The 12,089-nt window shown below is 38.2% G+C and overlaps 1 protein-coding gene across 5 annotated transcripts in view; it reads left to right on the top strand.

Moving 5' to 3' along the window:
- PATJ (PATJ crumbs cell polarity complex component) overlaps positions 1-12,089 on the top strand; it is a 350,262-nt gene that overhangs the window by 125,998 nt on the left and 212,175 nt on the right. For all 5 annotated transcript variants that reach the window (XM_061184132.1, XM_061184131.1, XM_061184130.1 and 2 more), the window contains exon 24: positions 912-1,089. In XM_061184132.1, the coding sequence (XP_061040115.1) occupies positions 912-1,089 (178 nt within the window). The remainder of the gene's footprint in view (positions 1-911; positions 1,090-12,089) is intronic.

Below are 12,089 nucleotides of genomic sequence, written 5' to 3'. Positions count from 1 at the left end.
TAGCACCCTCCTCCTCTTGTGTTAGTCGAAGTTTATGCCTCGTTTGCACTAACAGAGTGTGTTGGGCCCATGCTCCCTTGGATACTCTCATGGTTTTACGTAGTCACCAGGGCTACACTTTATTAAGGTTATAAAAGTCTTCCTTTAGCTGCTGTCTCTATCTTCATGCATTATTAATTCCACCATGCCACCCAAATTGTATTTTTCTTGCACTTTTGAGTTTTGTCTTAAAAACTCTTAGGAGCTGTTTTCTGAGCTACTTTTTGGAATTAATTGTTGGCCATGTCTGTGCAGTTTGAACAAAATTCATAATATTTTGAGGGGCAAGTTTTATTCTATACTTTATGAAAATGATGTGGATGTAGGAAGAAGAGAAAACCTATCCAGCCTTTGGAGCTATAAAATCTGTCCTCTACGTAAAGAACCAAGGTTAAAACGGCTGACTGGGAAAAGCAGTATGGGCAGTGAGCCTGTCAGTGGCAAGTTTATTTTATTCGGAAGGTTTCTGCTTTTTGCCAAAATGATACATGTGACTTTCTTGATTTTGTTTTTTCCACCCATTAGTTATTTCCTTAATTCATTCTTTGCTAATGTTATGATGTAGATGAAAGGGACTCATCACAGAAAATATATGGTGGTGGAAGATGAGAACATTAAGTCCTTGCTAAATCTCTCAATATTAAGAGTTGTATTTGTTGTTTTGGAAATCTTTTTCAGAATTTACACTTTCACATATGCCATGAATTATTGATAGAATCTTATAATTTTGGAGCTAGGTATAACTTCTATAACATTTGTGAAAATATATTTATATACAATATGAGTCACAAGGATATGGTACACATTAAACACAGTGACAGTACAACAAATTACCTTGTTCATGAGTGAATTTTGTTTTTTTGTTTTTACAGTGTTGAGATTTTTAGAGAACCGGATGTATCTCTTGGTATTAGTATTGTTGGTGGACAAACTGTTATAAAACGCCTGAAGAATGGAGAGGAGCTTAAGGGTATATTTATCAAACAAGTTTTGGAAGACAGTCCAGCAGGAAAAACAAATGCTCTTAAAACTGGAGATAAAATACTTGAGGTAAATAGTGTTAAAATTTTGTTTTTGTTTGAAATGTACTGTAAGACAGTAAAATGATCATTTAACCAGAAGTCCTTCCTTTATGTGTTGGGCTATATGTGTGTACAATTGGTGTATTTTATTCAGATGCTTTAGTTTGCATGTTTGCACAATTTTATGAGATTCTAAAGCTGAGCTGATAGCATATAAAATGATAAAACAAAAAGCCTCAGCTGACTGAAAAAACACAATTTGACAGAATGAGGCAGATGGTGGACATCATGCTTCTCCCACAGTCTTTAACAAACTCTGAATTGTATATATCAGTGGGATAGCCGTGCTGTCCTCCCAGAGTTGACCCTGAAAGTGGAAGACTGTATTGGGGGAAGAGGTGAATCCATCCTTTATACATGGCAGGCTTTGCAGAGTGGAGTTTTAAGGGCACATCAAGGCACTAAGAGGTCTGAATCTGATACATTTCTTTGCATTAGGTTTATTGGATGACATCATATTGAATATTTTTAATCCCAGAATCTGCTTGTTGATTCATGCTTTATGATGCTAAACATCAGCTGTGGTGTTTTAGCTCTGAAAGAATGAAAAGAGCTCTGGAGGTCATGGGTTGAAGTCTAGATTGTCCTGCTTGTTTTTTCTTTGCTCTTGGACAAATTATGAAACCTATTTTATTTTTAGTTTCCAAATAAAATGGAAATGAGATTTCAAAATCCATAGAATCATTGTGAGGATTAAATCAAAGAATTGCATAAAACTACTCTGTGCATACAAATTTGAGGTTATATTTATGTTTGTGAAATTAAAAAAAACATTTTTAAACATACTAGGGATATGGCAATGAAGAAAATGACCAAAAATCCCTTCTCTTATGGCGTTTATATGATAGCGGGGTAGATAGACAATGCACAAAATAAGTAATATATAGAATGTTAGATTGTTATAAGTAACTATGGAGAAAAATAACAGGGAGGAGGATAAGGAATGATGTGTGGTGACGGCAGTAGTTGCAATGAATAGATTTGTTATCGAAGATGATATTGGGACAAATATAAGACATGAGAGAGTGAGCAATATGGACACATGGGGGAAGAGGGCTCCAGACAGAGTGAACTGAAGTGTGAAAGCTCTGAGGTGGGAGCTTGCCTGGATGTGTTGAAGGAACAGAAAGAAATCCAGCACTGCTAATATCGGTAGAGTGAACAAGAGAGAGGGTGAAAGAGAAAAGGTCTGAGAGGTAATGGGAAGCCACATCATGTAGAGATTGGAAGGTTGTCTACTCTGAATGCATGAGAGTCCATTAGAGAATTCTGAATGCTTACACATTTTTTAAAAGGATTATTCTGGCTTCTGGGGCAGGTGTGGTTTCTTAGCATTTGCATGGTACATTGTTTTTTTTCTTTCCTTCATTTTCACCCTTATTTGTGATTTTGTTTTAGTTGTATTTTAAGCAACCTAATAACTGGATACTGCCTTTTAAAAATCTAAATTGATAATATTCATCTAATAAATAAGAATCATTTATTGTTTATTTTGATTACTGACACATTTGAACTTAGAACAAAAGACATTTAAAATTATATTTTTTTCTTTATATTTTGAAATAGTTATAGGTTCATAGGAAGTTGCAAACAAATGTACAAGGAAGTCCCGCTTACCCTTCCCTCAGCCTCACCCAATGTTAACATCTTATACAACTATAGTTCAATAGCAAAATCAAAATACTGATATTGGCACAATTCATAGACCTTATTAAGATTTCACGAGTTATACATATACCATTTGTGTGTGTGTGTTTATAGCTCTACACAGTTTTATCATATGTATAGCCTTGCATAACCCACACAGCAATCAGGAAACTCAATTGAATCATCACCACAAGACTCCCTTGTCTGACCCCTTTACAGCCACTCCTCTCCCATCCCCTCCACCCCCATCCCTAGCCTCTGGCCACCACTATTCTGTTTCTTCATGTTTATACTTATGTTATTTTACAAATTGTTACATAAATGGAATTATGCATTTTGTATCTTTTTTGAGATTGGTTTTCTTCACTCAGTGTAATTTCATTGAAGTTCATTCAATTTCTTGTGTCTATCAATAGTTCATCCCTTTTTAAAAATTTATTTATTTTTAACATCTTTATTGGAGTATAATTGCTTTAAAATGGTGTGTTAGTTTCTGCTGTATGACAAAGTGAATCAGCTATATGTATACATATATCCCCATATCTCCTCCCTCACGCGTATCCCTCCCACCCTCCCTATCCCACCCCTCTAGGTGGTCACAAGCACTGAGCTGATCTTCCGGTGCTATGCGGCTGCTTCCCACTAGCTACCTATTTTACATTTGGTAGTGTATATATGTCCATGCCACTCTCTCACTTTGTCCCAGCCTACCCTTCCCCCTCCTTGTGTCCTGAAGTCCATTCTATATGTCTGCGTCTTTATTCCTATCCTGCCCCTAGGTTCTTCAGAACCATTGTTTTTTTTTTTTTTTTAGATTCCATATATATGTGTTAGCATACGGTATTTGTTTTTCTCTTTCTGACTTACTTCACTCTGTATAACAGTCTCTAGGTCCATCCACCTCACTACAAATAACTCAATTTCGTTTCTTTTTGTGGCTGAGTAATATTCCATTGTATATATGTGCCACATCTTCTTTATCCATTCATCTGTTGATGGACACTTAGGTTGCTTCCATGTCCTGGCTATTGTAAATAGTGCTGCAATGAACATAGTGGTACGTGACTCTTTTTGACTTATGGTTGTCTCAGGGCATATGCCCAGTAGTGGGATTGCTGGGTCATATGGTAGTTATACTCTTTTTAAAAAAATTAGCTAATTAATTTTATTTATTTTTGGCTGTGTTGGCTCATTGTTGCTGCACGTGGGCTTTCTCTAGTTGCAGTGAGTGGGGGCTACTCTTCATTGCAGTGCGCAGGCTTCTCGTTGCAGTGGCTTCTCTTGTTGCAGAGCACAGACTGTAGGGCACATGGGCTTCAGTAGTTGTGGCACATGGGCTCAGTAGTTGTGGCTCGCGGGCTCTAGATTGCAGGCTCAGTAGTTGTGGTGCACGGGCTTAGTTGCTCTGCGGCATGTGGGATCTTCCCGGACCAAGCTCGAACCCGTGTCTCCTGCATTGCAGGTGGATTCTTAACAACTGCGCCACCAGAGAAGCCCTATTTTTAGTTTTTTAAGGAACCTCCATACTGTTCTCCATAGTGACTATATCAGTTTACATTCCCACCAACAGTGCAAGAGGGTTCCGTTTTCTCCACACCCTCTCCAGCATTTATTGTTTGTAGATTTTTTGATAATGGCCATTCTGACCAGTGTGAGGTGATAATAACTCATTGTAGTTTTGATTTGCATTTCTCTAATGATTAGTGATGTTGAGCATCCTTTCATGTGTTCGTTGGCAATCTATATCTTCTTTGGAGAAATGTCTATTTAGGTCTTCTGCCCATTTTTGGATTGGGTTGTTTGTTTCTTTGATATTGAGCTGCATGAGTTGCTTGTATATTTTAGAGACTAATACTTTGTCAGTGGCTCCGTTTGCAAATATTTTGTCTCATTCTAAGGGTTGTCTTTTCGTCTTGTTTATGGTTTCCTTTGCTGTGCAAAAGCTTTTAAGTTTCATTAGGTCCCATTTGTTTACTTTTATTTTTACTTCCACTTCTCTAGGAGGTGGGTCAAAAAGGATCTTGCTGTGATTTATGTCATAGAGTGTTCTGCCTATGTTTTCCTCTAAGAGTTTTATAGTGTCTGGCCTTACATTTAGGTCTTTAATCCATTTTGAGTTTATTTTTGTGTATCGTGTTAAGGAGTGTTCTAATTTCATTCTTTTACATGTAGCTGTCCAGTTTTCCCAACATCACTTATTGAAGAGCCTGTCTTTTCTCCATTGTATATTCTTGCCTCCTTTATCAAAGAGTAGGTGACCATATGTGCGTGGGTTTATCTCTGGGCTTTCTATCCTGTTCCATTGATCTATATTTCTGTTTTTGTGCCAGAACAATGCTGTCTTGATTACTGTAGCTTTGTAGTATAGTCTGAAGTCAGGAAGCCTGATTCCGCCAGCTCCGTTTTTCTTTCTCAAGATTGCTTTGGCTATTCGATGTCTTTTGTGTTTCCATACAAATTGTGAAATTTTTTGTTCTAGTTCTGTGAAAAATGCCATTGGTAGTTTGATGGGGATTGCATTGAATCTGTAAATTGCTTTGGGTAGTATAGTCATTTTCACAATGTTGATTCTTCCAATCCAAGAACATGGTATATCTCTCCATCTGTTTGTATCATCTTTAATTTCTTTCATCAGTGTCTTATAGTTTTCTGCATACAGGTCTTTTGTCTCCTTAGGTAGATTTATTCCTAGGTATTTTATTCTTTTTGTTGCAATGGTAAATGGGAGTGTTTCCTTAAATTCTCTTTCAGAATTTTCATCATTAGTGTATAGGAATGCAAGAGATTTCTGTGCATTAATTTTGTATCCTGCTACTTTACCAAATTCATTGATTAGCTCTAGTAGTTTTCTGGTAGCATCTTTAGGATTCTCTGTGTATAGTATCATGTCATCTGCAAACAGTGACAGTTTTACTTCTTCTTTTCCAATTTGGATTCCTTTTATTTCTTTTCTTCTCTGATTGCTGTGGATAAAACTTCCAAATCTATGTTGCATAACAGTGGTGAGAGTGGGCACCATTGTCTTGTTCCTGATCTTAATGGAAATGGTTTCAGTTTTTCACCATTGAGAATGATGTTGGCTGTGGGTTTCTCATATATGGCCTTTCTTATGTTGAGGTAAGTTCCCTCTATGCCTACTTTCTAGAGGGTTTTTTTATCATAAATGTGTGTTGAATTTTGTCAGAAGCATTTTCTGCATCTATTGAGATGATCATATGGTTTTTCTCCTTCAATTTGTTAATATGGTGTATCACATTGATTGATTTACGTATATAGAAGAATCCTTGCATTCCTGGGATAAACCCCACTTGATCATGGTGTATGATCCTTTTAATGTGCTGTTGGATTCTGTTTGCTAGTATTTTGTTGAGGATTTTTGCATCTGTTCATCAGTGATCCTGGCTTATAGTTTTCTTGTTTTGTGACACTTTTGTCTGGTTTTGGTATCAGGGTGACGGTGGCCTCGTAGGTTGAGTTTGGGAGTGTTCCTTCCTCTGCTATATTTTGGAAGAGTTTGAGAAGGATAGGTGTTAGCTCTTCTCTAAATGTTGGATAGAATTCACCTGTGAAGCCATCTGGTCCTGGGCTTTTGTGTGTTGGAAGATTTTTAATCACAGTTTCAGTTTCAGTGCTTGTGCTTAGTCTGTTTGTATTTGCTATTTCTCCCTGGTTCAGTCTCGGAAGGTTGTGCTTTTCTAAGAATTTGTCCATTTCTTCCAGGTTGTCCATTTTATTGGCATATAGTTGCTTGTAGCAATCGCTCATGATCCTTTGTATTTCTGCAGTGTCAGTTGTTACTTCTCCTTTTTCAGTTCTAATTCTATTGATGTGAGTCCTCTCCCTTTTTTTCTTGATGAGTCTGGCTAATGGTTTATCAATTTTGTTTATCTTCTCAAAGAACCAGCTTTTAGTTTTATTGATCTTTGCTATCATTTCCCTCATTTTTTTTCATTTATTTCTGATCTGATCTTTATGATTTCTTCTGCTAACTTGGGTTTTTTTTGTTCTTCTTTCTCTCTCTGATTGCTTTAGGTGTATGGTTAGGTTGTTTATTTGAGATGTTTCTTGTTTCTTGAGGTAGGATTGTATTGCTATAAACTTCCCTCTTAGAATTGCTTTTGCTGCTTCCCATAGGTTTTGGGTGGTCGTGTTTTCATTGTCATTTGTTTCTAGGTATTTTTTGATTTCCCCTTTGATTTCTTCAGTGATCCCTTGGTTATTTAGTAGTGTATTGTTTAGCCTCCATGTGTTTGTATTTTTTAGAGGTTTTTTCCTGTAATTGATATCTACTCTCATAGCATTGTGGTCCGAAAAGATACTTGATACGATTTCAATTTTCTTAAATTTACCAAGGCTTGATTTGTGACCCAAGATAGGATCTATCCTGGAGAATGTTCCATGAGCACTCGAGAAGAAAGTGTGTTCTGATGTTTTTGGATGGAATGTCCTGTAAATATCAATTAAGTCTATGTTGTTTAATGTATCATTTAAAGCTTGTGTTTCCTTATTTATTTTCATTTTGGATGATCTGTCTATTGGTGAAAGTGGGGTGTTAAAGTCCCCTACTATGACTGTTACTGTTGATTTCCCCTTTTATGGCTGTTAGCATTTGCCTTATGTATTGTGGTGCTCCTGTGTTGGGTGCATAAATATTTACAATTGTTATATCTTCTTCTTGGATTGATCCCTTGATCATTATGTAGTGTCCTTCTTTGTCTCTTGTAATAGTCTTTATCTTAAAGTCTATTTTGTCTGATATGAGAATTGCTGCTCCAGCTTTCTTTTGATTTCCATTTGCATGGAATATCTTTTTCCATCCCCTCACTTTCAGTGTGTATGTGTCCCTAGGTCTGAAGTGGGTCTCTTGTAGACAGCATATATATGGGTCTTGTTTTTGTATCCATTCAGCCAGTCTGTGTCTTTTGGTTGGAGCATTTAATCCATTTACATTTAAGGCAGTTATCGATATGTTTGTTCCCATTACCATTTTCTTAATTGCTTTGGGTTTGTTATTGTAGATCTTTTCCTTCTCTTATGTTTCCTGCCTAGAGAAGTTCCTTTAGTGTTTGTTGTAAAGATCGTTTGGTGGTGCTGAATTCTCGTAGTTTTTGCTTGTCTGTAAATGTTTTAATTTCTCCATCAAATCTGAATGAGATCCTTGCTGGGTAGAGTAATCTTGGTTGTAGGTTTTTCCCTTTCATGACTTTAAATATGTCCTGCCACTCCCTTCTGGCTTGGAGAGTTTCTGCTGAAAGATCAGCTGTTAACCTTATGGGGATTCCCTTGTATGTTATTTGTTACTTTTCCCTTGCTGCTTTTAATATTTTTTCTTTGTATTTAATTTTTGATAGTTTGATTAATATGTGTCTTGGCACATTTCTCCTTGGATTTATTCTATATGGGACTCTCTGTGCTTCCTGGACTTGACTGACTCTTTCCTTTCCCATATTAGAGAAATTTTCAACTATAATCTCTTCAAATATTTTCTCAGTTCCCTTTTTTTCTCTTCTTTTTCTGGGACCCCTATAATTCGAAGATTGGTGAGTTTAATGTTGTCCCAGTGGTCTCCAAGACTGTCCTCAATTCTTTTCATTCTTTTTTCTTTATTCTGCTCTGCAGTAGTTATTTCCACTGTTTAATCTTCCAGGTCACATATCCGTTCTTCTACCTCAGTTATTCTGCTATTGATTCCTTCTAGAGAATTTTAAATTTCATTTATTGTGTTGTTCATCATTGTTTGTTTGCTCTTTAGTTCTTCTAGGTCTTTGTTAAACGTTTCTTGTATTTTCTCCATTCTGTTTCCAAGGTTTTGGATCATCTTTACTATCATTACTCTGAATTCTTTTTCATGTAGACTGCCTCTTTCCTCTTCATTTGTTTTGGTCCAGTGGGTTTTTACCTTGCTCCTTCATCTGCTGTGTATTTCTCTATCTTCTCATTTTTCTTAACTTACTGTGTTTGGGGTCTCCTTTTCGCAGGCTGCAGGTTTGTAGTTCCCGTTGTTTTTAGTGTTCTCACAGTGGGTAAGGTTGGTTCAGTGGGTTGTGTAGGCTTCCTGGTAGAGGGGACTGGTGCCTGTGTTCTGGTGGATGAGGCTGGATCTTGTCTTTTTGGTGGGCAGGACCGCGTCCGGTGGTGTGTTTTGGATTGTCTGTGACCTTATTATGATTTTAGCTGCCTCTCTGCAAATGGGTGGGGTTGTGTTCCTGTCTTGCTAGTTGTTTGACATAGGGTGTCCAGCACTGTAGCTTGCTGGTCGTTGAGTGGAGCTGGGTCTTAGCGTTGAGATGGAGATCTCTGGGAGCGCTTTCGCCGTTTGATATTATGTGGGGCCGGGAGGTCTCTGGTGAACCAATGTCCTGAACTTGGCTCTCCCACCTCAGAGGCTCAGGCCTGACACCTGGCCAGAGCACCAAGACCCTGTCAGCCACGTGGCTCAGAAGAAAAGGGAGAAAAAAAAAGAAAGAAAGAAAAGAAAAAGAAAATATAGTTATTAAAATAAAAATTATTAAAAATAAAAAAAATTAAAAGTAATTTAAAAAGAAAGATAAAAAGAGAGCAACCAAACCAAAAAGAAATCCACCAATGATAACAAGTGCTAAACACTATACTAACAAAAAAAACCAAAAAAACAAAAAAACGGACAGACAGACCCCTAGGCAAATGGCAAAAGCAAAGCTATACACACAAAATCACACAAAGAAGCATACACATACACACTCACAAAAAGAAAAAGGAAAAAATAAAAAATATATATATATACAAAAAAAGGAAGAGAGCAACCCAATCAATAAAAGAAATCTACTATTGGTAATTGGCTCTAAATACTGAACCAAGATAAACATAAAACCAGAAACAAATTAGATGTAGAAAGCAAACCCTAAGTCTACAGTTGCTCCTAACGTCCACTGCCTCAATTTTGGGATGATTCGTTGTGTTTTCAGATATTCCAGTGATGAAGCGTACATCGCGTTGATTGTGGAGATTTAGTCTGCTGCTCCTGAGGCTTCTGGGAGAATTTTCCCTTACCCTTCCTTGTTTGCACAGCTCCTGGGGTTCAGCTTTGGATTTGACCCCTCCTCTGTGTGTAGGTCACCTGAGGGCATCTGTTCCCTGCCCAGACAGGACGGGGTCAAAGTAGCAGTTGATTGGGGGGCTCTGGCTCACTCAGTTGGGGGAACAGAGGGGTATGGAATGCGGGGCGAGCCTGCCGTGGCAGAGGCCGAGGTGATGTTGCAACAGCCTGTGGCGCTCCGTGTGTTCTACCGTGGAAGTTGTCCCTGGATCACAGGACCCTGGCAGTGGTGGGCGGCACAGGCTCCCAGGAGAGGAGGTGTGGAGAGTGACCTGTGCTTGCACACAGGCTTCTTGGTGGCGGCAGCAGCAGCCTTAGCATCCCATGCCCATCTCTGGGGTCTGCGCTGATAGCCACAGCTCGTGCCCATCTCTGGAGCTCGTTTAGGTGGTGCTCTGAATCCTGTCTCCTCGTGCACCCTGAAACAATAGTCTCTTGCCTCTTAGGCAGTTCCAGACTTTTTCCTGGGCTCCCTCCCATCTAGCTGTGGTGCACTAGCCCCCTTCAGGCTGTCTTCTCGCAGCCAACCCCAGTCCTCTCCCTGGGATCTGACCCCCGAAACCCGAGCCTCAGCTCCCAGCCCCCACCCGCTCTGGCAGGTGAGCAGACAAGCCTCTCGGGCTGGTAAGTGCTGGTCGGCACTATTCCTCTGTGTAGGAATCTCTCTGCTTTGCCCTCTGCACCCCTGTTGGTGCGCTCTCCTCCTTGGCTCTGAAGCTTCCCCTCCGCCCAGCCCCCATATCCACCAGTGAAGGCGCTTCCTAGTGTGTGGAAACTTTTCCTCCTTCACAGCTCCTTCTCATTGGTGCAGGTCCCATCCCTATTCTTTTGTCTCTGTTTTTTCTTTTTTCTTTTGCCCTACCCAGGTACGCGGGGAGTTTCTTGCCTTTTGGGAAGTCTGAGGTCTTCTGCCAGCGTTCAGTAGGTGTTCTGTAAGAGTTGTTCCACATGTAGATGTAGTTTTGATGTATTTGTGGGGAGGAAGGTGATCTCCACATCTTACTCCTCTGCCATCTTGAAGGCGCCTCCTCGTTCATCCCTTTTTATGGATGAGTAGTATTCCATGGTATGGAGGTACCACCGTTTAACCATTCACCCACTGAAAGACACTTTGGTGGTTTCCAGTTCTTGGCTATTATGAATAAAGCTTCTATAAACATTTGTATACAAGTTCCTGAGTGAAAATAAGTCTTTGTCTCTCTGGGATAGATGCCCAAGAGTGTAATTGCTGGGTTGTATGTTAAGTTCCTTTTTAAGAAACTGTCAAACTATTTTCCAGAATGGCTGTACTATTTTGTATTTCCACCAGCAATGTATGAGTGATTCAGTTTCTCTGCATCCTCATCAACATTTGGTGTTGTCACTGTTTTTCATTTTAGCCATTCTTGATAGGTATATAGTGATATCATTGTTGTTTTAATTTGTGGTTCCCTAATGGCTAATGAGAAAGAACTTTTCATGTGCTTGATTGCCATCCAATACCCTCTTTGGTGAAATGTTTGTTTGTGTTTTTGCCTGTTTTCTAATTGGATTGTTTACTTTTTTAATCTTTTTGAATTTTGTTTCTTTTTCTCATCTTTTTCTGTTCTCAGTTGAATATAAAATATTCTCTCATTTAATCGTCATCACTCATACACATACTAATAAGAACCCACTGTTTTCTCTCATATTTAATAATTTATATTTCTTCAAATTCACAACAGCCCTGAAATGTTGCACTCTAATATATATTTTGTGAAGCATAATGAGTCATTTGTTTACTTTTTTCTATGAAAAACATTACTTGTTTGTTTTGTTAGTGAAGTTTAATAATCATTTCTCTTTGTCTTGAAACAATTGCCTGAAAGGTTTAGGTCCATATAAAGAAGAGTTTTTTAAACTAGGAAGTTAGAATTTAATGTAATTTTTAGAAATGGGTCTTCATCTGTGTGAATGAACATACTCTTAAGTTATAATTTTAAAGCTGAGAAAAACTAAGATTATTTTTGTGTTGTAATATGACAGAATACTGTTTTTTTCCTAACTTCCCGACTTCGGTGATTCTCATTTAACAATGTGGAAATCTCTGTTAGGGAAACAAAAACTGATTATTACTAGAGGAGGAAGTAGTTCTCATATAGCCGTTACTTCTCTTACTGTTGAATATTTTCGGGATCAGGTTATTTGAAAGAAGCTTCATCAAACTGTTGTGACAGCTTTTATGTGTCACTTTAATTTTTGTCTGTATTTTTTTCATTTACTATTAT

The sequence above is a fragment of the Eubalaena glacialis genome, chromosome 3, assembly GCF_028564815.1.
Source record: "Eubalaena glacialis isolate mEubGla1 chromosome 3, mEubGla1.1.hap2.+ XY, whole genome shotgun sequence".
NCBI lineage: Eukaryota > Metazoa > Chordata > Mammalia > Artiodactyla > Balaenidae > Eubalaena > Eubalaena glacialis.
Note: the sequence above shows the minus strand (reverse complement) of the source record. Positions and strands in the feature narration are given on the sequence as shown.